The 27,831-nt window shown below is 70.2% G+C and overlaps 1 protein-coding gene across 1 annotated transcript; it reads left to right on the top strand.

Annotated features, from left to right (window-relative positions):
- MYT1 (myelin transcription factor 1) lies at positions 1-27,831 on the top strand. Its single transcript, XM_054577472.1, has 21 exons — positions 1-55; positions 671-701; positions 4,668-4,730; positions 5,317-5,564; positions 6,784-7,584; positions 9,062-9,196; positions 9,681-9,771; positions 10,032-10,145; positions 10,737-10,951; positions 12,454-12,578; positions 13,033-13,329; positions 15,593-15,747; positions 16,644-16,706; positions 16,811-16,879; positions 20,196-20,258; positions 20,504-20,587; positions 23,654-23,875; positions 24,835-24,926; positions 25,412-25,515; positions 27,365-27,508; positions 27,687-27,831. Exons 1-21 carry the CDS (start codon positions 1-3, stop codon positions 27,825-27,827), a joined length of 3,312 nt encoding a protein of 1,103 aa, XP_054433447.1. The 3' UTR covers positions 27,828-27,831.

Below are 27,831 nucleotides of genomic sequence, written 5' to 3'. Positions count from 1 at the left end.
ATGAGCTTGGAGAAAGAGGACAAGCGAACTCGCACGCGGTCCAAGGCCCCGCGAGGTGGGTGCCCCCGCCCCATCCCGCTCTGTCCGCAGCCCCAGCGTAGACGCCCCAAAGCTGCGGACGTCCCTTTCCCTCCTGCGTCCTCAGGAGGACGGGGCCCCCGGCCGGGCCCTCCCTGCACTGGCCCCCGGCTGCCCGAAGGCAGCTGTGGGGCTCGCGTGCTGGGACGGGGAGGCCAACACGGCTGCACGGGGCGGGGTGTTGGGGGGCGGCAGGCCGCCGGCCTTGCCTCACGAGCCCCCGCCTCCCAGGAGGCATCGGCCCTGCAGGGACTGAGCCCGCCCCTCAGCCGGGGCGGACCCTGGCGGGGGCGCTCGGCCCACCTGCCGCCCTCCTGTGCGGCTTTACCGGCCGGGTCAGGTTTCCCACCAGAAACCAGCTTCTCTGTGCAGTTAGAGAGAGACCGGCCTGGCTGGGAGGGCCCCTGTCAGGGCGGCCTCCGTGTCCCGCAGGGCCACCGGCCCCCACGCTGGGAGGACGCAGTGCGCCCGCTCAGGCCTGGGGCCGGCGGGTCAGCAGAGGGCGGGGCTCACACTCCCAGCGGGGCCGCTGCACCTCCCTCCACGTGCCTGCCTCGCTCTGACTCCCCGTCTCTCTCTCTCCCCCCACCAGCGCCCCCAGAGCCCGCAGGTGCCGACCTCAGGTAAGGACCGCTTCCTGCTAGCACCGGGCACGGTCGGGTCTGGGGCCCGCTCTGGGGGCTTGGGATTGGCCACGGCGCCCGGGGCCTGTTTCCCTAACGAGGCCCCGCCCGCTCTGCCACCTGTCAGTGGCCGGCACCTGCCTCTGCCCCGGCCGCACCCCGCCGCCGGCCTCCGCTGGGGCGCGGACAGGTGCGCACCTGGCTGCCACCAGCACCTGTTGTCCCCGGGGCCCCAGCCAGCAACAAAGGGCCGCTGAGGGGGCTGTCACCCAGGCTTCTGCGCTGGGCGGCCTGAGGCCATGTTTGGCCGGAGGTGGAACAGGCTGTTCCCGGTCCCGAGTCTTTGGTTTTGTGTGCTGGTGGCCCTGCCGCTTCCAGGCCTCATCTCTGGGGACGAGCGTCCTGAGGAGGAAGGGAGGACGGCCCGCCACAGCCAGGGGCAGGTGCGAGCGGGGGAGGCCAGTGCCGCCGCGGAGGCCGACCGCCGCGCGCCTGCTGGCTCTGCCCCGGGCTTGGTGAGAGTCGCCGGGCGGGGGATGATGGACCGAGGGGAGCCCACCGGGTGTCACCACGCCCACGGCCTGCGGACGGGGACTCTGCGGGCCTGGGCTCCTTGTGCGTCCGGTGCCAGCCTGGTCCCTCTTCTCAACCAGAACGGGGGTGCAGGGTGTCCAGTAGCTGGCAAAGGAGAGCGGCCCCTGGCCCGCTTTTCGGAAGGGTGGCAGTGCTGGCTCCACACACGGAAGACGGGGGGATGCTGGCTGAGGGCCCCCGATAGGCCACGTGGGCCTTGGTGCCCCCTTCAATTGCCACGAGGTCCCCAGGAGAGAGTCGGCCCAGGCTCCTCCTGGACGGGTGGGGGCCCTGCCCCACAGCGGCTCTGGAGCTGGGGACACCAGGCGCCTGACCCCTGAGACAGCGGGGTGGCCGTAGCACGAGGTGCCCGCACGGAGGGGCCGGGTGACAGCAGTGTCATGCTGGGCGTCTCTGTGGGCTCCCAGACCCAGGCGGAGAGACAGGCCCCCGCTCCCGAGGACCGGAGCGCCCGTTCCCGGGCCGGCTCCCCTGCAGCCGCGGGGTCCCAGGGCCCGCCCAGCACTTCGTTCTTAGGGGCAGAGGTTCTCACTAGAACCTCTGAGAACACACCAGGGGTCGGGACCATTTCCTTCTGCAGACGGCTGTTGAAGGATGGTCTTTTGCCAACCTGGAGAATGGGAGGACCCCAAAACATCCAAGAGTCTCTCTCGCTCTGAGGCTGTGACGGAGCCGGGAGGGAAGACGGGGTGGGGGAGGCGGGGGTTGCCGAGCCCGGCAGGACAGGCTCCGCGGTGGCTGCATGACGCTGTCTAGGTGTTGGGGATCCTCGCGGAAGCTCTGCCTGCTGGTGTTATGGTCCCATTTGTGAAGTGGGGGCACTGAGGGTCACAGGGCGGGAGGGGTGAGGGCGGGCGGCCGCCACACCAGCCCCACGGAGAGACGCCGCGGGGCCCTCCGAAGGCCCGACTTTCCGGGAGGAGCCGCCACTCCCTTGCCGGGGCCATGGGACATCCACGCGGGGCCATCCTGGAGAGAGTGAGGAGAGGATGCGGGGCACAGTGCTCGGGGAAGCCCCGGCTTTGCCGATGGCAATGGACTTTGGCAACAGGCGAGGCTGTGGAAGAAGTTGGAAAGGCAAACCCAAAGGGCTGGGCGTTCTCTCGCAACTTTGAAACAGGAAGCAAAAATGACTCTCAAAAGAGATCCGCTTTGAAATATGGTACGCGAGGCCCAGCCAACATCAGTGAGGCGCTGTGTGGACGCTGCGTTCGCTCCACCGTCGCTGGCATCACGGGCCCACCTGTGGACTTGGAGCCGTGAGGCCCGCACAGCTTTTCGTGCAGAAAGAAACCAGGGACGGGTCATGGACACCTGGCGTCCCCGTGACTGCCTGCCGACGGTGCCAAGGGGTCAGACGTGTGCACCGCCCCGCCCCCCGGGACGCGAGCCGCTCCCGCCGCAGCCACAGGGCCTGTGACCTGCGGCCGCTCACGGCTCAGCTCTCTCTGCGCGCCGTCCGCCGCGGGGGCACGCTCGCCACAGGATGGGCAGATAAGGCAGCCAGGATGCGCCCCGTCCCTGGGGGACCCCCACAGCAGTGACTGCGACCGCAGAGAACTCACGGCTGGCGGTGCGAGAGGCACCTCGTGAGGCCGGAGGAACTGAAGCTGAATTGCACGCAGGACTCTGTGTGGGTTGGGGGCCCTGCGCCCCCTTGTCCCCGAACCCACGTCACCCGCACCGCCGCCGTCCCCGGGCCGGCTCAAGGGCGGTGGCACGGGGGCCGGGATGAGGGGAACTGCGACCAGCGGGCCCCCCGCTCCTCCTGCTTCCAGAGCCGGAGCTGAGGGCTGGAGAGAAAGCCCGCGGGCCTGGTGGGGGCTCCCCTCGCGCTGAGGGAAGGTGACAGACACCCTCCCGGGGCCTCCGTCTGGGCCCATCTGCCCCATCTGCTCGTGCTCAGGGCCCTCGGCGGCCGCCCACAGGCACACAGGCCGGGCCGGGGCCGGGGCCGGGCCTCTCCGGACGGGGCGGGGGCGGAGGTGCGTCTCGGAGCAGGTGACACGCTGGGGCGGCGCCAGGACCCCGCCGGCCTCCCCGGCAGCTGGCACCTAATTGCCTGATTAGCTCAGTGATTAATCGACTAATTGGGACCTCAGCTTCAAATCCCCCGTAACAAGGAGCTTTTGTGGAAAGTCTGAAAGCTAGTTCTCGAGAGGGCGAGGCGAGTGTGGGGCGCAGACGGGCGCAGGCAGGCCAGGGACGGGGGCCGCGCTCTGTGTGTGCAGAGGAAATCCACCGCGGGGGGGCCTCCTCCTCCCTCCTCTCCCCTTCCGGCTTCTCACAAAGACAATGCGACTCAACAGGGAGGCCGCGGGCGCTGTCCCGTCAGCCCGCCCGCCCGCCACGGCCGCCGCCGGCCCCCACGCACTGTCCCTCCCCTCTCCCCGACGGGCCCGCGGGCCCGCAGCTGCCTGCGCAGGTCAGGCCGGGCGTCGGACGGAGGCCGGTGGAGCCCCCTCCTGGGCCCAGGGCCCGTCGGGGTTAGTGGCCCGAGCGCTCACTCTGTCTCGGGCTCCGGGGGCTCTGACCCCGGGGCGTCGCTCCTGCTGAGAACCCGGTCACCCTGCCGTGGGCGGGGGCACCTTGGGGTGACTCCCGAGAGGCGCTCAGGCCGCCCTCCTGGAGGTGCCCCCCACAGACCCTCCTCCTGCTGTGCACCCGTGTGCTGCTGCGTGACGTGCCGTGACGGCGGCTCTTTGCGGGCCTCGGCCCGGGGACGTGTCCCGCAGACGCTGACGCCTCGCTACCCCGGGGGGCGGGTTGGGTGGCGTGGCCCACGTCCACAAGCAGAAGTTTCCGGAGCTCCCCACAGTTCGGTTCTGCGGGGAGACTGAGGGTGGTGAAGGCTGAGGAGCCCCGGGCCCCTGTCCCCGCCCAGCTGGCTCACCAGCCCTGAGGCTGCGAGAGGCTCTGCCCCCACCGAGCCGCTCCTGGGTCCCCGTCCTCTGGGCTCCCCCCGGGCCGGCTGCCTCCCGCCAGACCCACCGCGTCTGCGTGTTCCCAGGGCCCTGCCTGCCCGCGCAGCGCCCCGGGCCCGCCTCGGGCGGGGGTCTGGGGGCGCCGCAGAGGGTCTGCCTCCAGCCCCGGGGGCCGCTTGCCTGCTCTGGGAAAGGCCTGTCTGTGGAGAAAGGAACCTTCCGGGAGGGGCCGCCCTGGAAGGCTAGGCCAGGGCAGGCAGGCCCTCCCAGTGGGAGCGCTCGCGAAACGGCCAGGAGCCGCTCGCGTATTTAAGTGGGGGAGTCGCTTCCCCAGCTTTCAGTGCCACAAGCAGCTGCTTCGAGAGGGGCACCTCGGAGGCGCCTGCTGCTGCCCAGGGTGAGGGTCTGGGGGCCCCGCCCCGAGTGACCGCTCTGTGTGTCTCCCCAGCTGCCCCACCCCGGGGTGCACGGGCGCCGGCCACATCCGCGGCAAGTACTCCAGGCACCGGAGGTAAGGAGGCCCCGGCCTTCCCCGCGGGCCCTGGCGGGGCGGGCAGGCTGCTGGGTGTCGGAGCTGGTCACTCACTCTGGGCATTTTGTGGGTCTGGGACCTCCCGTGTGTGCCCTGGCGGCAGCGTCCCCCCAGGCCTGCTACCAAGGGCCCTTCAGAGTGAAGGCTGGGTGTGACCGTGGGTGGGCTCGGGGCCCCGGTTGGGCCGCCATGAGGTGGCAGGAGAGCTCGGAGCAGACCCGGGGCACATCCCGGGGGGGGGGCACTTGACCTCGGGGCCCCCCCAGCTGCCCCCAGTTCAGAGGTCGGGGAAGGGTGCAGGGTCTGCTGGTCGACCAGCCGGTGGCCCCGGGGACCTGCGCGGCGCGCGTGGCGCAGAGCAGCGGGCGCCCGGCCTGCGCTCGGGGGGACTTCTGCGAGCAGCTGGGAACGCGGCTCGAAGCCCAATCAGGACCCTTCGCGCAGAACCTGAAACAGCCCGCCCTGCCAGGGCTGCAGGTGGAGGGGCGGCAAGGAGGTGCCCGCGAAGCGGGGGCGGGGGCCCCGGAGGTGCTGAGGGGCGGCCGCGCCCGTGCCCTTCCCCCAGTTTGCAGAGCTGCCCTCTGGCCAAGAAGAGGAAGCTGGAGGGCAGCGAGGCGCCGCACCTGGCGTCCAAGCGGAAGTCGCACCCGCTGAAGCTGGCTCTGGACGAGGGCTACGGCGTGGACAGCGACGGCAGCGAGGACGCCGAGGTGAAGGACGCCTCTGTCTCCGATGAATCGGAAGGGACCCCGGAGGAGGACGAGCCCGAGATGCCAGGACAGGAGGAGATTCATCGCCCCGAGCCAGCTGAAGGTGCTCTGTGGCTCTTTCTGCTCCGAATAAAGGGCGCTCAGTGTGTCCCCGGAGAGTCGCAGCCTGGGAGCCGGGCGGGCCCCCTGCCAAGAAAGCCCTTCCTGAGAACAAGTGACGTCCTGTCCTGCCGCTGGCGGGGCTTCCTGGGGCGCGTGGGGGCGTCTGTGTGTGACAGCGGGCGGTGTCGGCGCACGCGAGGGACGGGCGGACGCGCGGACACGGCCGTGTGTCTGGGCCCTGGGGAGAGCTGCCCGGGCGGGGCGGGGGTCCGCGGGGCGTCCGGCGAGACCGAGGGGGACCAGGGGGCACCCCTGTGCGCACCGTCTTCCCTGAGCGGCACCCAGGCCTCAGCAAATGCTGGTGGGAAGGCCTGAGGTCCCAACCCCCAGCACCCTGAGCTCCGGGTGTCTCCTGACCTCGCAGGGTCCGAGGCGGATTTTAATTTTATGCTGGAGCCAGCGGGGGCGGGCCGCACACGCGCCTCCATCCCGACCCTGGCGCGGCCCCCGGCACGGACTGCGGGAAGCGCTCGCTTGGCCGCTTCCTCACAAAGGAGGGTGTCCGGGTCGGCCGCCAGCCCCTGCGTGGGGCCCGGAGCGCGAGGGCGGGAGCTCCTGTGCCCCCGAGCCCTGCGGACGCCCGCAGGCAGGGCGTGCGGTCAGCACCACGCCTTTTCATTGTGGCTGTTGCAACCTTTAAATTTACATCCTTTAATAAGTATGAATTCTGCCCCGGCTGGCACGGCTCCGTGGACTGAGCGCCGGCCTGTGAACCGAAGGGTCGAAGGTTTGATTCCCAGTCGGGGCCCAACCTGGGCTGCAGGCCAGGCCCCCAGCCGGGGGGGGGGGGCAAGAAGCAACCACACAGGGATGTTTCTCTCCCTCTCCTTTTCCCTTCCTTCTTCTCTGCCTAATACACACACACACACATTTATTTGGTGTTTTTTGATTTTGAAAGAGTTTTTAAATAGTTGAGCTCCGTTTTGAGAAATGATTTGAGAAAGTACCACATGGCTTTAAAAATACAGGAGCCATTCCCCACCTGCCCCCCGAGTGCGCTCGCCGGGACCCCAGTGCAGGCGGAGGTGGGGACCCGCAGGGCCTCCCCGAGCCCCGTTTCCGAGGGTCTCGTGTCCCGGGCCGGGGAGGGGCGGGACCAGCGGCCCGGACGCCCACCTTCCCTGTGGGGCCCCCCCATGTGGCTTTTCTATGTTGTGCAGGAAGGAGCCCCACCAAGTCCCACTTTGGACCCCACCCCGTCGGCAGCCCCGCGGGCCCCCCGAAGGGCGGTTACGGCAGCTACCAGGAAATCCTCGCCGCCTCTCTCCTGAACTTGGGCCAGGTCGCTGGGGAGACCCTGGTCCGCGAGGGCTCGGGCCAAGGAGCCCAGCCGGGCCCCAGCGTCGTGCGCCTGGCCCAGGAAGAGGCCGAAGAAGGGGCCACGAGCGACGAAGGGGAAAGGGCCATCTTCATCCCGCCCGAGGACGCGGAGGAAGTCGTCGAGGTCACCAGCGAGCGCTGCCAGGAGCTGTGTCCCCCGGCCCTGGAGGGTGGGACCGGCGCGGAGCCCAGCCCGCAGAAAGGCGCCCGGGGTCCTGAGGAGGACGAGGAGGAGGAGGAGGAGGAGGAGGAGGAGGAGGAGGAGGAGGAGGAGGAGGAGGAGGAGGAGGACGAGGAGGCGGCCACCCCCGAGGGGCCCTGCCCGGAGGGCGCCCCCCACGCCGGCGCCCCGCAGGCCGCCCACGCCCCCCGCCCCCCGCCCGAGGACTCGGCCACGGCCGAGCTGCGCTCCGAGGACGAGGGTGCGGACGAGGACGCGCGCTCCCCGACGTCCGCGGTCACGGACGACTCGGAGCTGTACGACGTGATGACGCGCGGCAACCTGGGCCTCCTGGAGCAGGCCATCGCCCTGAAGGCCGAGCAGGTGCGCGCCGTCGGGGCGCCCGCGGGGCAGGGCTCGGCCGAGCCCCTGAAGGCGGCCCGGCCCCTGGACGCCGCGCGGAAGACCTACGGCGGCAAAGGTAGGGCTGGCGCTGGTCCTGCCCCCGGGCCTGCGCCCTGCGGCCCGGGACGCCGACTTCCCCCCGAGGCCCCTTGGGGCCAGGGGCGGCCGCAGGCGCAGACCAGGGACAAAGATGCACACGGCGCAGAGCCGGTCCTCGAAGCGCAGGCGACGGGCTCGCAGAGGGTCGTGGGAGGCGCAGGGCCGAGGGCAGGGGCCGGAGGGGCAGGGGCCGGCCTCAGCGGCTCGGCCAGAGCCCGGGGAACCCGCCGGGTCGTGGCGGGGCTTGAGTGGGCTATAGCTCGGGGACCCCCGGCTTGCGGAGACGCTGGGCCACAGTTTCTGGGAGCACGCACGCGTGTGGTTCCGGCTCAGGGGCAGATATTCAGGGACACGGCTGAGGGGACACGGATGTGGACGTTGTTTCAACCTGAGGGTGGCTGTCGGGGCAGCAGGCTTGAGGGGGAGCAGCTTGGGGCCCACAGCCGGGCCAGCACAGGGTCCCACATAGGCCTCCAGGGCCGTGGGCACCAGGACACCCACGGGCAGGGGGCGGAGACTCGGGGCGGCTGGGCTCTCAGGCTGGGGGTGGGCCTGGGGTCCCAGGTCAGCAGGACACGGCTGGAGAGGGGTATGGGGGGTACGGAGACACAGACAGAGTGACGGCTCTGGTCCCAGGCGCTCGGGACGCAGTCCCGTGGGGCGGACGTCAGGGGCCCGGACGCCGTGTCCTGCTTTCAAGGACAGCGCTGAGGGCGTGGGGCCAGGGGCCGGTGCGGAGGCCGAGCTGCGGCGACAGACCCCACGACGCAGGCTGCCGGGGGTGGGGCTGAGGCGCAGACCGGGCGCCTGGGGGAGGCCAGCGCGGGGGGCCGGTGCCGGAGGGGGCGGCGAGCCCGCCCGCCGCCCTGGGCGCGTGGCCCTGGGGCTCCCGGGGGCCCCCAGAGGGCGGCCCCTCCTGCGGGCTTCTCAGGGCGGAGGCCGTGCTCCGGGGACCCTCCGCGTCCCGGCAGGCGACCCCTTCGGGCCCCGCGTGCTCCCGCGACCTCTCTGGGCGCGTACAGGCTGGGTGAGGCCGGTGGCCGAGAGCCGAGCCTCAGTTCCCACCCGGGCACCGGCGAGTCACGTGCCTTTGGGCGAGTCCCTCTGCTTCTCTGTCGCCCTCGTTCGGTCACGCCCGCAAAGGGCACGTCCGGGCAGGGGCCTCGTCACATCACCCCCACCTCCCTATGCGGACGCTGGGCCTCGAGGGACAGGGCCCTGGCCGTTCGCCCGACTCTGAGTCCAGCGGGGGGAGGCGCTGGCGCCGGCCGCGCTCTGGGCCCCGTGCGTCGCTGTGCGTCCTGCCCGCTGTTTGGGGCCGTTTGGCCAGGCCCCGGGCAGGCAGCTGGAGTCGCCTGGCCCTCCCGCCCCGGCCCCTCTCCCCTGGGGCGCCCGGCCCCTCCGCCCCCCGCGGCTCCCACGCCGCCTCTGACCGGCGCGCCGTGTCTGTTTAGAGGCCTCAAGGGCGGAGAAGCGGGAGATCAAGTGTCCGACGCCCGGCTGTGACGGCACCGGGCACGTGACTGGCCTGTACCCTCACCACCGCAGCCTGTCTGGGTGCCCCCACAAGGACAGGATCCCCCCGGAGAGTGAGTAGCCCCGCAGACCTCAGGCCGGCTCTGGTGTTTGGACAGCGGCCACTCGGGGCCCCATCCCTGGGGTTGGCCCCGTCCCGACGCCCAAACTCGAGCCCTACAGGTCTGGGGACACAGAGGGTGCCCGGCCGTCCTCCTCGAGAGGACCATGCGGGTCAGGCCCCCGGGAGACGGCCGTGGATGCAGGTGCCCCGGGGGCGGACAGGCTGCGGGGGGCTGCCCCACACCCCGAAGGCCCAGCAGGAAGCCCGTCCTGGCTTCCGGGCCGAGGCGGTAACTGTGAACTTGAGGTTGGTGGGGCCAGTCACAGAGCAGCCAGAGGTCGGGAGGCTGAGCTGGTTTCGGCCCAAGGGCCCTGTGGGGGGCTTGTGCGGGGCGGGGCCGCGGACCGTCCCCCCGTTGCTCTGTGCCCGTCCTAGGCGGCCGCGGCTCTCGGGCTGGCTGTGCTCCCCCCAGCCCCCCGCTCGCTCTCTTTCAGTCCTGGCCATGCACGAGAACGTGCTCAAGTGCCCCACTCCCGGCTGCACGGGCCAGGGCCACGTGAACAGCAACCGAAACACGCACCGAAGGTACGCGCCGCGCCGGCGCCGGGGGCGGGGCGGGGGCTCTGGGGTCCTGGTCCTGCAGGGCTGGCGTGAGATCGGGACAGACCCCCAGGTGCCGCTGGCTTAGAACGGCCCCCACAAACCACCTGAGGGCTGGGGCGCAGCGCGCCCGGGAGGTCCCGGCTCTGGAGGCGCGGTGGCTCCCGGGGCCCATGGCCCTGCCCGTGTCCCCGGCCCAACAGGCGGGCCCACCAGAGGCTTCAGCTGCCCCCGCCCTTCCCTAGTTTGTCCGGGTGTCCCATCGCGGCTGCAGAAAAATTAGCCAAGTCTCACGAGAAGCAACAGCCACAGACGGGAGATCCTTCCAAGACTGGCTCCAATTCAGACCGGATCCTCAGGTGGGTCTGGGGCGGCTGCCCCCATCCACGGCGGGAGGGTCCCCTGTGTTCCTTTCTCTCCCTTCCCACTGAGTGACGGCACCGAAGCCCCTCCCTGCCCTGCCGGCGCGGCCGGCAGCCTCCTCCTGGGTGGTCTTCCTGGCCTGGGGTCTCACGCCACCGCTTGTGCACTTAAGCATTTGAGCTCTTCCAAGAGCTTCAGTAACGAGGAACGCAACGCTGGCAGTGGTCTCGGCCTGTCCCTGACCCTGCGCGGTGGCTGCGTGAGGAGCTGCGTCCTGGTTCTTGGGAACCTTCCGGGACCCGTCCCCCACCCCCTCCCGGCCGAGGCAGCCGGGCTGTGGGAACCTGCTCTCCTGAGTCCTGGGGGAGGGTCTCAGGCCCCCCCCCCGCCATGCTGTCCGCGAGGGGTCACGCCCTCCTCCCCCCTCAGACCAGGCCCCAGCTCCCGTTCGGGCTGGGGCACGGGGGGCGGTCTCCCCGGCGGCCTGTCCCCACAGGGCTCTGCGGGCCCCTGTGCCGGCGATGGGGTGCAGAGTGCGGGGTCCCTGCGTCCCGTCCTCACGGCTCTGCATCGGCCCGGCCCTCCAGACCTATGTGCTTCGTGAAGCAGCTCGAGGTCCCTCCGTACGGAAGCTACCGGCCCAGCGTGGCCCCTGCCACGCCCAGGGCCAACCTGGCCAAGGAGCTGGAGAAGTTCTCCAAGGTCACCTTCGACTACGCAAGTTTTGATGCTCAGGTTTTTGGCAAACGCATGCTTGCCCCAAAGATTCAGACCAGCGAAACCTCACCTAAAGCCTTTAAATGTAAGTGGGGGACTTGCTCCTGGGAGGTGTGGGGTGGGGACGGTGGAGGAGGGGCCCTGGCCGTTCGGCCTGGGGGCTGATGGACGGGACGGGCCCTCACTGTCCCAGGCCCCGCGTCCTGTTTGCCACCAGGCTCCACGCGACCCCTTGCTGCTGTGAGACAAAGCCAGGCCCCCTGCGGTGTGTGTGCCCAAAGGCTTAGGAATGGCTTCCCGGCCAAGTGCGGCTGGGCAAGCGCCCGCTCTGGGCCTCCTGCTCCCAGCCCGGGGGTCGGGACTCAGGGACCCCACGGGCAGCCTGTGCCTGTGGGGGCCGGGGGCGGGTCAGGCAGCCCGGGCGGAGCCTGGCACCCACCAGGGGACCATCTTGCCAGATTCAATGTGCTATTTGTGATACTAGCAACATATTTTCCGGGTGCTCCTACTAACAAAAATGAACCTTCGGGAACAATCCTTCTGTCACTCATTACTCTAGTTTGTGGGCTGCCAGCCTGTTCGCCCTGGAAGTGCACATGAAACGGGGAAGCGTGTCCCCCCGCACCAGACCCGGGATTGGAACTGGCATCTCCCGGTGGGCGCCGGCCCCCAGGGGCGGCAGGGAGGAGGTTCCCACACGTTAACCACAGAAGGCCCGGCTGGCACAGTTGCCGGCTGTGTCGCTGTAGGCCCGAGGGCGCTGCCCGCCAACCCCAGCCCCTTCCGGAGGCCTGGAAATTGGTGGAGGGTGTTGTGGAACTCTCATACCTTAGAGTGGTTTTATGGCTACGGCACAATTACCAGAGAAGATGACATTTTATGCCTTGTGTTTATTTGAACAGTAATGTCACGTGTTAAAGCAGGGACAGCAAAGTCAGCCTGTTGAGAAGTTTGATTCAGTTTTCCTGTTTGGACGATATTCCAAACATGCATCCTGTTTTCAGAATTCTTTAGTCTCTTTTTATAAAAAAATTTTTTAAAAGATTTTATTTTTTTATTTTTAGAGAGCGAGGATGGGAGGGAGAGGAACATCCATGTGTGGTTGCCTCTTGTGCGCCCCCTGCTGGGGACTTGGCCTGCAGCCCAGGCCTGTGCCCTGACTGGGGATTGAACCTGCGACCTTTTGGTTTGCAGGTGGGCGCTCAGTCCACTGAGCCACACCTGCCAGGGCAGAATCCTTTAGTCTTTTGGAGACCATTCACCGGTGGACAACCTGTTTTTGTTTGAAACATCAGGGATGCTGGAATGTCTTTGAAGGGTTTTGCTCTTTCTGCACAAATTTTGGTGAGGCCAGATATAGCCTCCTCAACCCCAGGCAGGAAGGTGAAGGCGGGGGTGGGTGCAGGTGAGCCCCAAGCCCCCTGCCCCGCAGCTGCGCCCGTGCGCCCCGCCGCCCCAGCCCCGTGTCTGTGAGCCGCCTGCCGCGCCGGGCGGGCCTCAGCCTGGCGTGTTCCCTTCTTGCCGCCAAGCCTTTCCCAAAGGCCTCGCCCCCCAGGCTTAGCTGCTGCTCCCCATCCCCCTCCGCAGGCTTCGACTACGCCCACGACGCCGAGGCCGCACACATGGCCGCCACCGCCATCCTGAACCTCTCCACACGCTGCTGGGAGATGCCTGAGAACCTCAGCACAAAGCCGCAGGATGTGCCCGGCAAGGTCGGCGAGTCCCCCGCAGGGAACAGTCACGGCCACGGGCGGGCGCGCAGCGTCTCCGGGGAGGCTCACCCTCACATGTCTGCCCCAGCCCTGGCCCCCGGGGACCGGGGAGCTCGGAGGGAGCCTCTGAGAGCCGTGTGCTGGGCCTACGAGGGCACATGGCTGTGTTCATGCGTGTTCCCCCGTGTCTCCCTGCGTCTGAGGGTCGTGCCCATGTTCCCTCTGACCGAGCTCACGCCCTCAGGGGTCTGGCCTGTGGCCTGGGGACGGGAAGGAGGGAGGCAGCGTCTCCCCCACGTAGGTTCCACAACTCGCCTCCCGGAGGCTCTTCCGCGCGGCTGGGCTCTGCGTCCCTTCGAGGGCACGCGTGCTCACGGGGCCTCTGCGACGCCGCCTCGACCACCGCCCGCTGGGAGGGCGGGTCCCGGACGCAGCTGGCGCCTCTGCGTTGCAGGCTGCGGACATCGCGGTGGATGAAAACGGGACCCTGGACCTGAGCATGCGCAAGCACCGCAGGCGGGAGAGCGCGTTCCCCGGCGGCGGCGGCGGTGGCGGCGGCGGCGGCGGCGGCGGCGGTGGCGGCAGCCCGGGGGTGAGGTCTCCTGACGCCTCCCAGCGCCAGAGCAGCGCCAGCGCCCCCGGCAGCTCCATGACCTCGTCCCAGGCCAGCCAGGCGTCCCGCCAGGAGGAGTGGGACCGGCCCCTGGACTACACCAAGCCCAGCCGCCAGCGAGAGGAGGAGCCCGAGGAGGTAGGTGCCGCGCCAAGGGCTGCTTCTCTGGGCAGAGTTTCCGGGGCCCCGCCCCTTGGCACACAGGGCGTCCCCTCCGCGCAGCCAGGACGCAGCCCGGAAAACCTCTGCGGGGGGCTTTCCCTGCTGGGCAGTGCGATGTCCTGGTCTCGTCTGGGGGATGATCTCCTCTCTCCGAGGACTCGTCAGTCCCCAGGGGAGGAGATGGCTTCTTTCAGACCCCCCAGGGCATGGCTCAGGGGTAGCCCTGAAGTCCCTGGTTTTGTGGGCCTCCCACCAAATGGGGACACCCGGAGCCCCAGCAGCGGCCCTTCCCATGGCCTCAGGCTGCTCCCAGCCACCCCGGCTACAGGCCGCATGGGACCCCTGGCCTCGGGGGCCCCCGGCAGCAGTGGCCCGAGTCCCAGGACGAGTGCCCCCGGCGAAGAGCACACAGCTGGCGTCTCCGCGGGGGCGCGGCCTGGGGACGGCGGGCAGTCCCTGCCCAGGCCCTCCGCCCCCTGGGAGCCGAGGGAGGGCTTTTCCCGAAGGGCCGTGTGTCCCGAACAGCGGGCCCAGCTCAGGGGGTCGCAGGCCGGAGGTCCCCGGGCTCCTTCGGGGTCCTTGCCAGCCTCCCCCTCACACACACCCGGAGGGCAATCAGGTCTTCGCGGAGGAGGAGGTGGCTGGGAGGACTCCCTCTGAGGACCCGCCCCTCGGCGGCTCTGCGCTGCTCGGGCACCGGGCTCCCTCCACCCTGCGACCGCCCCGCCTTCCCCCTGCCCCAGCGGAGGAGCCGCCGGCCCCTGGCTGAGGTCGCGGCTCAGTCACGGGCTGTCACGGGGCGTCGGGCCGCAGGCGAGGGCGCCCCGAGGCGGAGCCCAGAGGGGAGGGCAGCCGGCCTACCTGCGGGTGGTGGAGCCCCGTCCGCGGCCGGGAGGGGCCCTCCTCTGGGGGCTGCCGGTGCAGGTGGGGGCCCCGCATCCTCGCTCGCCCCTTTGCCTGCCCTGCCCCCGGGTGGAGCTGCACCCCTTTCCCTGGCGACCTCGCCCCTAGTGGCCCCCAGCTCGGGCGGGTGCCCCTCCCTGGACCGCCCTGCCCCTGCCCTTCTCCCTGGCACCCTCGTCCCCTCCCGGGGCTGTCCTCGTCCTTGGGCCCCGGTGGGGTGACCCAGGCCCAGAGGCCCTGTGCTTCCCGCCCACTAACGCCTGTCCCCACCCTCCCCTGCAGACGCAGCCCAGCCCCGCAGAAGCCTCACACTCGCCCAGGCCCAGTCCCCCCTCCTCGGCCTCTCCGTGGGGGTCCCACACCCCGGGCACTGGGTCACCCTAGCGACACCTCCCAAGCCAGGCTCTCTGGGGCCCTGTGTCCGGGCCCTGGGCCCCGACCCAGACCCCCCTCCAGCCCTGCCCGCGCCGGGCAGGCGGCCACCCCCATGCAGCCTCGCCGCCCGAGCCCAGCGGCCCCGCCTCCGCCCGTGTCCCCGCGTCTCCGGGCCGCGGGGGTCGCTCTGGCCTGGGAGCCCCGTCCAGCCGGGGGGCAGCGTCTTCACGTGGCTCAGGCGCAGGCGGCCTGCGGCTGCCCCTGCCGGGCCGTGCCTCAGGGAGCCTCCGCCCCGGCCCTGCAAGTCCCGCCCGCAGCTCCAGCCCGGTGGCCCTGGCCCCAGGGGGTTGAGTGGGTGCTCGGGACGAAGCGCGGAGGGGGGGGGTCTGTGCGGGGAAACCGCCGCACACTCCTGCCCTGCAGGGGCCGCCCCACCGCGGCCCGGGGTCCCTGCGCCCTGCCCGTGGGCGGTGGCCGAGCGCCTCCAGACCCACAGCCACGTTCAGAAAGCTAATTAAGTGCCGGCTGTGGTCCAGGCATCGCAAGGGGTTGGGGGGTGGGGCCAGGTGGCTGCAAGGCTATGGCCATCGGCCCTGCTGTCCCGTGCGTGTTATCCCGCTCGTGCCCATCTCCCCGTCGCGCCCGTGTGCCGGGCACCGAGCGCCCCTCCTCGGGGCAGCCGCCCGCGGCAGCGACGCCCGTGTCCAGGAGGGGCCCGGCGGCCATGGGGTGTCAGGAGGCCCCCGTCGCTGGGGCAGCTCTGGCGGAGGTGGGGGTGCCCCAGCCCCTCGAGGTGCTGTCTTCTGTGCCTGGGGGGCGGGCACCTTCCTCCCTAATCCAGGAGGCAGGAGACGCCAGGCACCGCCTGCGAGGCCACGCTCTGAAGGGTCCCTCTCCTCCGCCCCGGGTCGGGCGCCCGGCCCGCCAGCGGCTAAAACCTCTCCCTGCTGGTTTTTTGCAGTCAGAGCCAGCAGCCCATTCTTTTGCTTCTTCTGAAGCAGATGACCAGGAAGTGTCGGAAGAGAGTTTTGAGGAGCGGAAGTACCCCGGGGAAGTCACCCTGACCAACTTTAAGCTGAAGTTCCTCTCCAAGGACATAAAGAAGGAGCTGCTCACGTAAGTCCCCGCCTGGGCCGACGGGACCCCTCAGAGAAGCTGCGCGGCCTGGGGAGCCGCGTGGCTTGGGGGCGCCCGGGGTACCGGCTGTCTGGGCTCCCGCAGCCCTCGGTGGGCAGGGCTGGGCGTCCCTCGCTGGAGCCGCCCCACCGGGCAGTGGGGACAGGCCCCCTGCCTCCTCCGCACTGCGTTGGGCTCTCACATGCACCCCAACACGGCTAAGGATGAGGGGGAGCCCCCGTCTGACCCACCCAGCAGGCAGGGGCTGAGGGGACCGGCCTCTCCCGGCCACAGCGGGCTGCCGTGGGCCACGCTGGGCCCTCCGCTCCGGCAGCCTGGCCAGCTCCTCGAGCTCGTCCTTAGAGGGCTGGCCGGGCGTTGGCGTGAGCGGGGCAGCTGTCAGTGGTCGAGCCCACCCCGCAGCCTTCTGGTCGACCCCTGCTGAGCGCCACCCCCGCCCCCCGCCCCCGAAGGCCTGCGCGAGCCTTCACCTGCGGCCCGGGAGCCGGGTGCCCTCTTCTTGCCCTGAACCTCCTGCTCTGTCGCTGGCTCCCCAGGACGGCCAGGCCCCGGCTCTGGCCTGGGCCTTGTCCTCAGGGAAGGCCATGTGCTCCAGGAAGGGACTCCCGCATGTTCTCGGGCTCCCACTTGCGAGCGCGCGACCTGTGCGCTCCAGCGGCACCCTGCCTTCAAGCCGAGCTCTGACGTGCTTCCCTTCTCCTTCCTGAGTCGAGCTGTGTGGGGGAGCTGCCTCCCGAGGCTGCGGTGGAGCTGTGAGGGACGAGGGGCGTCGCCCCTTGGCCCGTGGGAGATTCCGGAGTGGGCGCCGCTGCCGTTGCCCCGCAGGCTGGGCCGGGCAGGCCTCTCTCTGCTGACGCTCTGTTTCCTTTGTCCAGCTGTCCCACCCCCGGCTGTGACGGCAGCGGCCACATCACCGGGAACTATGCCTCCCACCGCAGGTTCGTCCCCGCTCGGGCCGGCCTGGCCGGGGTGCTGCGCGGCGGGCCTCCCTCCTCTCCTGCTCTGCTCCCCTCTTCGGCTCACCCCCTCTCTTCTCTTTCAGCCTCTCTGGTTGCCCTCTTGCTGACAAGAGCCTCAGAAACCTCATGGCTGCCCACTCTGCTGACCTCAAGTATGTCTGCCCTCCGGGCCGCCCGTCTCTTGGGTGGCTCCCTGGCTCTGCTGTCCCTTCGCGAGGCTCCAGCCCGGACCGGCCCTCTCTGGGGCGCCAGGCCCCGGCCGGCCCCGCAGCTGGCGGAGGGGCCGGTTCTGCTTGGCTGGGGCCGCTGCTGCTTGAGCCTCCCCGCTCTGAGCGCTGCTGTCTGTCTGTCCCCCTGCCAGGGCCGCTGCCGGCGCCCTGCCGGCTTCTCGGGGCCCGGGTGGCAGGACCGTGCTCTTGCGGCTCTGAGGCCTCAACGGGCCCTGCTCCCTCCTGGCACTCGGGGCTGCGAGAGCCCGGGACTGGCCGTGCCTCGTGCGCCTCGTGCGGCGGGTGCCGGCTGCGCAGCTCGTGCTCAGTGTGGGGGATGCCGCCGGTGGAGGGCAGCTGTGTGCCCGCTTCTCGGCCACCCCTCCGGCGGCAGGGCCTCGGCCCGTGCGGCCCCAGGGGTGCCTCGCCTCCCCTCCTGGCTCCTGCTCTCCCCAGCTGCCTCCTTCTGCTTCTGCTCCTCCCTGCCCCCAGCGGCCCCGCTGGCAGGACATGACCGGCCCCGGGGCACCGGCGCCCGCTGCACGGTCCAGCTCAGATGAGCTGCGCACACCCTGCGGTTTCCTGGGAACCGGTGCCTCTCGGGGCAGGAGTCGGGACAGTCCTTGCCTTTGGTTTTCGTGCCTTCGGCTGAGCTGAGCCCCGCGGGCCCCGGGCTCCCCGCTGAGCCCGGGTGGGAGAAGGGGGCCCCACTTAAGCCCCCAGGCCCCTGTCACCGGGGCTACTCCTCGCTCCCCGGGCCTCTGGGTTGGGAGGCTCTGAATCCGGACAAGCCCCCACCCAGGAGCCTCTGAGGGGGCAGCGGAGGGGTCCTGGGACCTGAGCTGACTTAGAGGCAGGGCGGAAAGCTCAGAGGGCACGTCTGCCCTGGCAGCCGGGCCGGGCGGGTGCAACCCTGGAGGGTCTTGCTGGGACTCACGGCTGTGACGTGGGTTCCCGGAGGCTCCGCCCTTCGGGACTGGTCCCTGCGTCCAGCCCAGAAAACCAGCTCAACCCTCTGCCTCAGCCTCCCCGCTTCCCCGCCCTTCTGCTGTCCTCACACCCCTTCCTCCCGTCTTCTGCCCAACTCTTCTGTTTCCGTGGCCTGTGATCAGTGTTTGTGAATCCCCAGGCTGGACGCCGCGGGGGTGACCGCGTGGGCTCGGCGCGGCCGGGCGGGAAACGGCCAGGGCGAGGCCGTGTGGGGAGGGGAGGCTCCCCCTCAGACCCCCACCCTGGGGGGAGCTTTCACCCCAAACATATTCACAAACAGCAGCAAAGAGTGTTCCCTGCGTGAGCACAAGTCGGCGCTCAGCCCTCGGGAGGCAGCTGAGTCCGGGCCCCGCGCAGGCCCAGCGTGGGCTTGGGTGAGGGGCCGGACACTCCCCTGTCTGCGCCCGGCTCCTCAGCGGGCTGCTTCCGACCAGCCCCGGGGCAGGGACGGGCTCTGGTGGGCCATCCGCGGGCAGACACCCACGCCACCGCCTTGTGACGAGGCTCCGCTGGCGCAGGCGCAGCAGCCGTCTTGTGTGAGGGGGTTCTGAGTCGTAATTACATTGCTCTTCCCTTTCGCGGCCCGTGGGGCGGGGGCTGGGACCGGCCCTGGGAAAAGCTGCTGAGCGATGTCTCGACAAGGACGGCGGGGCAGCCCCCGCCGCCCCGGGTGGGTGCGCCTCGGTGGGACCCTGGGGTGCGGGCCCGCCCGCCCTGTGTCCTCCGGGAGCGGCCCCGCTGCCCCAGGCCCAGCCCCGTCGGGGGCTGCACATCGGGCGTGTCCCTGGGCCGCCGCCCGCCGCCCCGGGCTGCGCGGCGGTCACTGGGCGGAGGCCGAGAGGGAGCAGGGCCCCAGGTGGCCGCCTGCGCGGCTGCGCCCTCCCTGCCCTGCTCTGCGCTCCGCCGGCCGCCCTCACCCGAGGGGCAGCGGCGCCCGCGCTGGGCCCCCGCAGAGCCGCGGGAGGGCCTCCCTGATGTGCGCAGCGGCCGGGGGGCTGGCGCCGGGGGCCGGGGACGGCGCAGACGCGCCGCGGCACAGTGGGACTGCCGCAGCCGCTGCCGAGGTGGAGGTGGGGGTGGCCCCCGTGGAAATGAGAACCCTCCGTGTCTCAGATGTGCGTGGGTGAAACGTGACCACGTGTGACCCGTCAGGAGCCATTGCAGCCCCAGTGGGGTCTGGCCAGAGGGCGGCTGGACCAGGTGGTCAGCTGTCCCGCCAGGGAGGCTTTGGGTGTGGGGCCCCGGGACTCTCCAGAGAAGGAGCTGGCTGGGAGAGGCCAGAGGAGGCCCCGGGCGTCGACGCCCCGTGTGGCCTGCCAGCCTGGTGGGGGCGGGGGGGCCGGCCTGCGGTCCCCGGTGGCCTGACGCCGGCCACTGCGTGTGCCGGTGCAGGGGCTCTGGGGCGGGGCCTTGTGCCCAGTGCAGGGACCGGGGCCCCTCTGCTGATGGCCCGTGTGCCATTCCTGTGGGCGCTCGCCCCTAACCCTCTTGGGGCCTCTCTGGGCCCCCCAGTTCTCTGTGTGTGAGGGCGTGCTGTGAGCAACCGGCTCTCCAGATGCAAACGCCGCGGGCTGCGTGGTCAGCCCCTGGGGTCGGGGCCGCGCCCCCACGAGGGATGAGGCACGACGCGCGGCCGGCTGTGGCGGGGCTTCCTGCGGAGGCGGCGCAGCTCCGGCTCGGGCAGTGGTGGGAACACGCACTTCCCCCGTGGACAGTCAGGGAAGGAGAGCCTAGACGGCCCACGTGCGTCCACGGAAGGGGGATTTCCGCCTTCTACAGGACACACTCGTCCGTCGTTTTGCGGGCAAAGTTGGGCTTTGTGTGTTGTGTTTTTCCTTCCTGCTCTGCCGGCACCTGCCACCCTCCCTGAGAATGCTCCCCACGGTGACCTTGTGGTGGGTGGCGTGTCTTGGATGTTCAGGAAACGTGTTCACGTGCTCACATGGCACGTGACACCTTGAAGCCAAACAGTCTCAGGTGTTAGGTCTGCCTCCCTGACCACCCGTGTGAAGCAAAGGCCCGTGTGTGTTCTGGAACCTTCTATCTTAGCCCAAATCCCTGCAGGAGGCCAGGCTCGAAGCCCTGCTTCCTTGCAGCGAGCTGAGCTCTCCCCTTGGCCTCCCTGGGCCCTGTGGGGCGAGGTCGGGGCAGAAGGCTGGCCGTGAGGCCTCGCCGGGTGGGCGGGCCCTCGCAGAGGTTGAGTGCACAGGGCGCTGTTCTGTGGCCATGCGTCTCTGTGGCCCTGGTCCCAGCTCCCTGTCCCTTGCAGGTGCCCCACGCCCGGCTGTGACGGCTCAGGCCACATCACAGGAAACTACGCTTCGCACCGGAGGTGAGCCCACCACGCCCCGGGTGCCGGCAGGGGTGGGCCTCCTCCTCAGGTGAAGGTGTACACCACCACACGGGGCACTGGCGTCACCAGCGACGGGGGCGGGGGGGGTGCTGCCTTCGGACCGAGCTGTCCCGCTGCGGGGGTCTCCCGGGGCCGCTGACCCCAGGCGGGAGGGGAGGGCGGGGCCGGCGGGGAGAAGCTGCCGTGCTGGGGCCACGGCTGTATCTTTCGCCTTTCCACACCAGCTTGTCCGGCTGCCCTCGTGCCAAGAAAAGTGGAGCCAAGGTGACCCCCACGAAGGACGACAAGGAGGACCCCGAGCTGATGAAGTAAGCCGGGCTCCTCGCTTTGCAGAGCTGGGGCCGCCTGGCCCTCGAGCTGAATGCTCCTTTCTCGCTCCCCTTCACGTTGACAAGGACTGTCTGTGACAACACCCGTGTTCACAGGGGGCCTCGCTCCACGCACAGGGCCCGCGGGGGCGTGAGCCACGCGCGTTGGATCACGGGCCGGGGGTCTCGGCCCCTTCCGGGCCTCTCCAGCTGGGGGCATCTCCCGTGCGCAGAGGCAGGGCCACCCGGGCTCAGGGCTCGGGGTGGGGCAGCCGCTGGGAGCCAGGGGCCCCGCGCGTCGCGTGGCAGCAGCCAGAGGGGACAGCCCGGGCGCAGGAGCCGGGGAGGGGCCGGGTCGGAGCGAGGGGAGCCCTCGGGGCCTGCGTGTTGGCGCTGCCGCGTCTGCGGGGTCACACGGCTGGCGGCCGGCACGAGAGCCCTGGGGGGCGCCCAGGACCGGGGCCTCGGCACGGCTGGGGGTGGCAGAGGGTGTCCTGTGCCTCGTGTGATCCAAGTCCCCAAACCCTCCACCGGCCTTCTCGCGGGCGGTGCCTGACGCGTCCCCGGGGCCTGTGCGCGCACTCTGACCCTGCTGTGCCCCTCTCAGTGGGGGCTTGTGCCATTGCCGGCCGATCCTTCCAGAGGGGAGCTTGTCCCCTTGAACCCCCCGTAGCAGGTGGGGGCAAGGCTGCAGGTGCAAGCAGGAAGCCCACTGTGCAGTTTGTCCAGGACTTGAAGAGCTGACGTGGCAAAGCCGGAACGGCCCCCCGGCCAGCAAGGGGTGGGAGGGACAACGGTGGCTCCTGCTGCCCCGACCTGCTGGAAGGAGCAGCCAGAGACCCTGCCGCAGGGAGCCGCCCGCCCGCCGGGTGCCTGGACGCCTGCCAGCCTCGGGGAAGCGCCTGAGCGGGCCGCGTCACGCCCTCCCAAGGGGGCCTGTGAGCTGTTCGGTGGGATGGGCTATGCCATTTTTATTTAAATTTTACAGTGATACTGTAACAGATGCTAAATCAAAAATGCAGAACGTGTGGCTGGTATTGTGAAGGCCGCCTCCTACCCGTGAGGGTGGCAGGGTTTTGCTGCGATCGCAGGAGTGGACCGCCCAGGCCCTGCCGCCGGCCGCCGTGAGCTCATTGTGCTGCCTTTGCAAATGATTCCGATCGTCGTCAGCACTTTTCAAGTTAACTGGGGAAATCGATGTTCCTCCTCTGAATGCGTTTTTTTTTTTTTTAATTTTTTTTTTGAAACAAGATTTCTGCCTCCAAGCGGAGAACGTGACTGTAAGAGACAGGTCAGCATTTGTAGGACGGGTGTGTCCCTGGTGGCTCCTCGGCGGGGGGGGGCGCCCGCAGCGCCTCCCTTGCAGGCCGCCTGCCGCCGTGAGCTTTAGCGTGGTCAGAGCTGAGCGTCATCTCTGCGCGCGAGCAGGCCACTGCAGAGACCGCCGGGCGCGCTGGCCCCGCTGCGTGATGGGGTCCCGTCGGCGCGCGCGCCCTGCCTCTGCAGGGGCCGGGGGGGGGGTTCCCTTGGGTGACGCCCTGGGTCTGCACCGTTCGAGACCAAGTCCCGCCAGGGCTTCGGCCACAGCTGAACGTGGAGGTCCCAGCCTGGGAGCGGGGGGCGCCACGCCCTCTGTCCGCGGCTGCGGCAGCGTCTGACCGAAGAGACACTGCTGTGGCAGGGCCTGGGGGCACGTTGCTCCCGCACCCCAGCACAGGCTCATCCGGGACCCCGGAAGCCGCCGAGCTGGCAGCCCATGTGTGCTATTGTGAGACCTCCCGGCAGCCCTGACGGTCTGGGCGCCGGGCAGACGGAAGGAAGATGCCCGTTGCCAGTGCAGCTCCGGGGAGCACGGCCGTCCCTCTGGATGGGGCTGGGGGTGGTCTGCAAAGAAAGGGGGAAGGAGACTTCCAGTCTGACTGTGCGTTGCAGCAGCAAAGGGTGGCCCCTCATTTGGCCGTTCGACCTTGTGCATCGAGGCCGCATGGGCACCTCAGAACACCTGGCCCAGGCGTCCCCTGGGACTGGCCAGCTGGGAGGTGCCAGGTTTGGGGAGGGAGTGTGAAATGGAACCTCCCAAAGCCCCTGCGTGGCCCCTGGAAGTGTCTCTGCTCTGGACTGCAGGCCAGGATGCCCTTGGGCTGGCTGGGCGGACACCCCCGAGGTCTGAGGCCCCGTGGGCGGGTGGGCAAGGGGGGCCGGGGCCGGCAGAGGGGACATGTCCGGCGGGAAGCACATGCGGTGCTGCCTCCTGGGGCGTCCAGGGCCCGGGAGCCTGAGCAGGCCCTGCCCCTGGGTGCCCCGTCCCCGGCTTCCTGCCTCTGACCGCCCTGAACCCGGGGGACCTTGCTGTAAGCGGGGGTGATGTGCCTCTCTGGGTCGCGCGTGTGTGCCAGGCCCGCAGCGCGGACCGTGTGTGACAGGCATCGGGTTGAACGAGGCCGCTGGGTGGAGGGAAAAGACCGAGCACCTGCAGGCGGAGGGGGGTCTTGTCCTGCGCCTCACGCGGGCTCCAAAGTCTGGACCCGTCGGGCTCCGGAGGCGCAGCAGGCGCTCCCGGTCTGGGTGCCCCGCAGGCAGGCCACGAGGAGGGACCCCCAGGGCTCTCTGCCTCGTCCTGTTTCCTGTGACTGCGTGGATCCCGACAGAAGCGTGTGAGGCGGTCACTCTGAGCCTTTGTCAATGGGACTCACCTGTCCCTGGGGAGACGGTGGTTTCCACAGAGACCCCCCCACAGCGTGAGCCAAGGGGGGCGGCGAGTCACTGCGGGGTGTCTGAGTCACACCGTCCCTGCCTGAGCTCTGTGGCCTTACCGGCTGCCCTTCCAGAACTCACACCGCAGATGCGGCAAAGCTGGGACGGCCATGGGCGTCGTGCCGTGTGACCGCCTCGTCCTGGGGTGCGCAGGGCAACAGGCTCCGCTGTCCCCGAGCTGCCTGGCGCAGGGGCGCTCTGACCCCCTGAGACTCCTGGGCCACCCAGCCCTGAGCTTGGTGCCCGCGCCCAGCGAGGGCTCTCGGGCTTCTACCCCCGCGCCCCTCACTCTCCCTGACCTCTCTGTGCCAGGTGCCCCGTTCCAGGCTGCGTGGGGCTCGGCCACATCAGCGGCAAGTACGCCTCCCACAGGAGCGCCTCGGGCTGCCCGCTGGCCGCCCGCAGGCAGAAGGAGGGCTCGCTCAACGGCGCCTCGTTCTCCTGGAAGTCGCTGAAGAATGAGGGGCCCACCTGCCCCACCCCGGGCTGTGACGGTTCCGGCCACGCCAACGGGAGCTTCCTCACGCACCGGAGGTAGCGGTTCCTGCCCCCCGGCCTGTACACCCTGTCCGTGCACCTGGGAGCCCGGCGGTGGGCTCTGCACAAGGCTCCCGGGGGGCCCTTTGGGGTGCAGAGGTGACCTGCGCTTTCTCGAGGGAAGACAAGGCCGACTGGGGAGGCAGGAGGGAGTCTGTTGGTACCAGGTGATGGCACTTGCGACCCGTGTCCCCTGCGTGTCTGTCTCACCAGGCTGCCCTCCCCGAGTGCTTGGCCACAGGCTGCCCGCTTTTCAGAAAAGCTTTGCCTGCTACCCCCATGCCCTGCCCCTCCAGCCGGGGCCTCGTCTTTGAAGTTTGGGGCCAGGCCTCTGCCTGGTTTGCAAGGGGCCTGGTGACGAGACGCGCCCGTGACAGGGCTGGGGCCCCAGGTGCTGACGTGCCCGCCCGCCTGCCCCAGGGCCGGGCAACCTCGCCTGGCCAGCCTGCGTCCCCTCTGTGCCAGGTGACGGCTGACGGGCCGGGGTCACCCCCGGCCCCGTCGGGCCGGTCTTCTCCCCCGTCCTCGCCCTTGTCGCCGCGCCGTGGGGTTACTCCGCTCGTTTGTTCCGCAGGCCTTTCCTGGGGCCCAGCTGCCCCAGCTCTGGAGGCAGAGCAGAGACAGGAAGGACAGCGGCCCCCCCGGAGCCGATGTGGGCCGGCGGTGGGGGGCAGGCGGCAAACGAACAAGCGAGCAAGCGCCTGGGGTGGGGCGGGAGGGGGTGGCCTCTCGGAGGGTGAGCAGCCCCCAGGCCTCGGGGGTCCGGGCCTCGGGACAGGGCCCGGGTCCTGGATGAGGAGTGAGGGAGCCGCGGGGCTGTTCCGCAACGAGGGGCAAGCGGACGTGAGCTAGAATGTTCTATCCAGCACCCTTGCCGGCTGCCAGCGGCGAGGGCTTGGCTGTCGTCGACCTGTGTGACCTTGGACTGGTTTTTGATGTATGACTTTTGCTTCCAGCCTGTCTGGCTGTCCCAGGGCGACCTTTGCTGGGAAGAAGGGAAAACTCTCAGGGGATGAGGTTCTCGGCACGAAGTTCAAGACGAGCGACGGTAAGGGCGGCCCCGCAGCGTCTCCGCGGGTCCCTGGCAGCCCGGGTGCGCGGGCCTCCCCCCGGGGTCTCCCAGCCTCGGCACCGAGCTCCGGTGGCCCGCGTCCGGGCTCCCAGCCCTCCTGCTCCGACCTCCGGTCCAGGGCGTGGGCGTCGGAGAGGCCGGTGGGCGGCCCCGGGGGCCGCGTCCTCGGCTTGCGGAGCTGAGAGCGTCCGTGAAACGCAGCAGCATCTGATCCCGGCCGCTGGTGCCGGCCCGAGAGCTTTGTCCACTCCCACCCGTGACCCAGGGCCCGGAGGCAAAGCACAGACACGCGGCTCATGGTCTCCAAGACCACCCTCCTCAGTGCGAGGCGTGGGGGCTCAGAAAGCGGGGGGGGGGGGCTCCGCTTGGAAGGGGCCCCTGCTGCACCCGGAGGGCGGCCCCGGGCGCGCGCCGCGGGCCGGGGGCGGGCCGGAGCCAGGCGGGGTCTCTCTCTGGGGCAGTGCTGGAGAACGACGAGGAGATCAAGCAGCTGAACCAGGAGATCCGCGACCTGAACGAGTCCAACTCGGAGATGGAGGCCGCCATGGTGCAGCTGCAGTCCCAGGTGCGTGGCGCCCCCGCCCGCCGGCCCGCCCGCCGGCCCCGGCCCTGCCCTCGGCCCCCCGCCCTCGGCCCCTGGCCTCCCCCTCGAGGCCCCAGGGCGCGGGGGCAGAGCCCCGGACGTGCTCGCCCGTCCTCCGTGGCGGGCGGCGCGGGCAGGGGTGAGTGTCGGGAGAAGCAGCACCTCCCAGGTTGCGGGTTCTAAGCGCCTGGGCGGGGCGGGTGCCGCCCCTCGCACGGCCACACCCAGGCTGCGGGGCGCGACCTCTCGATCGGATTGGCGTGGCCTCCCTGTCCCCGCTGGCGCCGGCGGGATGGGCGACAGCCTCCCAGTCCACGTGGTGGTTGTGACAGGAGCCAAGCAACCAGCACAGCGTGACCCAGACGGGGCTGCCGCTGCTGAGCGATGGGCCCACACAGGGCGCAGGCACGTGGGTCCCCCCTCCCTGCTGTCCCCTGACAAACGCTCGTCCGCGCGAGAAAAGCCCTGAAGGTCTCGTTTTGAAAATAGGGCCGCGGCCCGCCCTGCGCCGCGGAGCGGGCGCCCAGAAGGTGTGCCCCACGTGGTCACGTCCCTGTGGCTGGAGGGACAAGGGGTAAGGAGGGGGCCGGGCCCGGCATGACCTCAGGCTGAGGACGGATGGGGACGCGGGGCCCCCGTCCCCCGGCTGCCGCGTGACCTGTCCAGCGCTGCTCCTCCCCCCCGCCCGCCTCTCACCCAGAGGCTGGTACAAAGACAGCGTCAGCCTCGGAGACCGGGAGGGGTCTTCACGGGGCCAGCAGCTTCTCCCCCAGGTTCGTGGGCAGCAGAAGCAGAGCGGGGACGTCGGGCCACCTCTGGGCACCGAGACCCACGGCTGGGCTGTGTCTGCCCCTCCCTGGCCCTTCCCTTTCGGTGCCCTGCCGGTGGCCCCTCGGGCTCCTCTTTCTGTGCCAGCGCCCACGTTTTCAAAGACAGTGTTCAGCGGCGTCCTTTAGGAAGGACTCCCCCCGGCCCCAGGGCGTTCAGGGCCACGTGCTCTGCAGAGGGCTCGGGCAAAGGGAGGGCAGACCCCAACCCGTGCTCCATCTTTTAAGCCAGAGGCTTGTTGCCGGTGAGGAAGCATGACGCTCCCGGGCCACCGGCCGCAGAGCCTCCTGGTTGGAGGAGAGCCCTCCAGCTGGCCCACAGCCTGCCGAGAGGAAGCCCCTGTCCCCCAGCAGGGGCGGCTCCGTGTGTCACCGACACTGTGGACTTGCCTCGGCCCTGGGCCCCTTCGCGGTGCAGCCAGGCCGGGGGCTGCCCTCCAAGCGCGTCTGTTGCAGGCCTAGCCCCAGGGCGCGTCCCCCTTCCCCACGCTGGCTGTGCCCTCTGCACGGGCCCACCCGAGACTCATGCGGTGGCCTGTGGCCACCCCGTTCTCTGGGATTCCGTCTTGGAGCTTGAGAACCCCCGGGAGCAGCTTCTGGGCTTCTGGCTGGGAGCCCCTCCAGTGTCCTGTGGGGTCCGGAGAAGAGATGCCCTTGCTGGGGGCCCCAGGGCACTGTTGGGGCACCTGGCGGAGCCATCGGCTGCTCCACTTGGTGACGTGCAGGGGGTCGGGGACAGGCAGCTGCCCTGCCGCCTTCCACAGTTCTGCTGGACACGTCGGTGGGCTCTGTGGGGGGTGCCCCAGAGGCAGCCAGACACCCTATCGGGTGCAGAGCACCCCCCAGATGAGGAACAGGAAGCTAGCGCTGGGCCACGGCCCCTCCCCCCTGAGGGACCAGGGCCCCGTCCGCCCCTCAGCACGGCGGGACCCCGGGCCTCCCCCAGAGGGATGCGAGGCGTGTCTGGAACATGCGAGGGACACGGGCCCGCCCTGTTGGCGCAGATCTGCTCTATGGAGAAGAGCCTGCGGAGCATTGAGCAGGAGAACCGGCTCATCGAGGAGCAGAACGAGGCCCTGTTCCTGGAGCTGTCGGGCCTGAGCCAGGCCCTCATCCGAAGCCTCGCGGACATCCGCCTTCCACACCTGGTGAGCGGCTCCAGCCTGCGTCGCTCGGGAACCCCTGCCAAACCCTCGTGGTTGACGGGGCTGCGGGCGGAGCGGTCAGTGCTGGGTGGGGCGGGGTCTTGGGGCTGCCCCATCGACTCTCGCAAACACGTGGGCCTGCTGCACGGACAGGGCTCGCTAGACCGGTTCTGTCCTCCAGGAGCCGATTTGTGAACAGAACTTCGACGCCTACGTGACCACCCTCACCGACATGTACTCCAACGAGGAGTGCTACCAGAACCCCGAGAACAAGGACCTCCTGGAAAGCATCAAGCAGGCCGTGCGGGGCATCCAGGTCTAGGCCC

Source organism: Pteronotus mesoamericanus, unplaced genomic scaffold, assembly GCF_021234165.1.
Source record: "Pteronotus mesoamericanus isolate MK-2021 breed Mesoamerican mustached bat unplaced genomic scaffold, CSHL_Meso_final contig_436, whole genome shotgun sequence".
Classification (NCBI taxonomy): Eukaryota; Metazoa; Chordata; class Mammalia; order Chiroptera; family Mormoopidae; genus Pteronotus; species Pteronotus mesoamericanus.
Note: the sequence above shows the minus strand (reverse complement) of the source record. Positions and strands in the feature narration are given on the sequence as shown.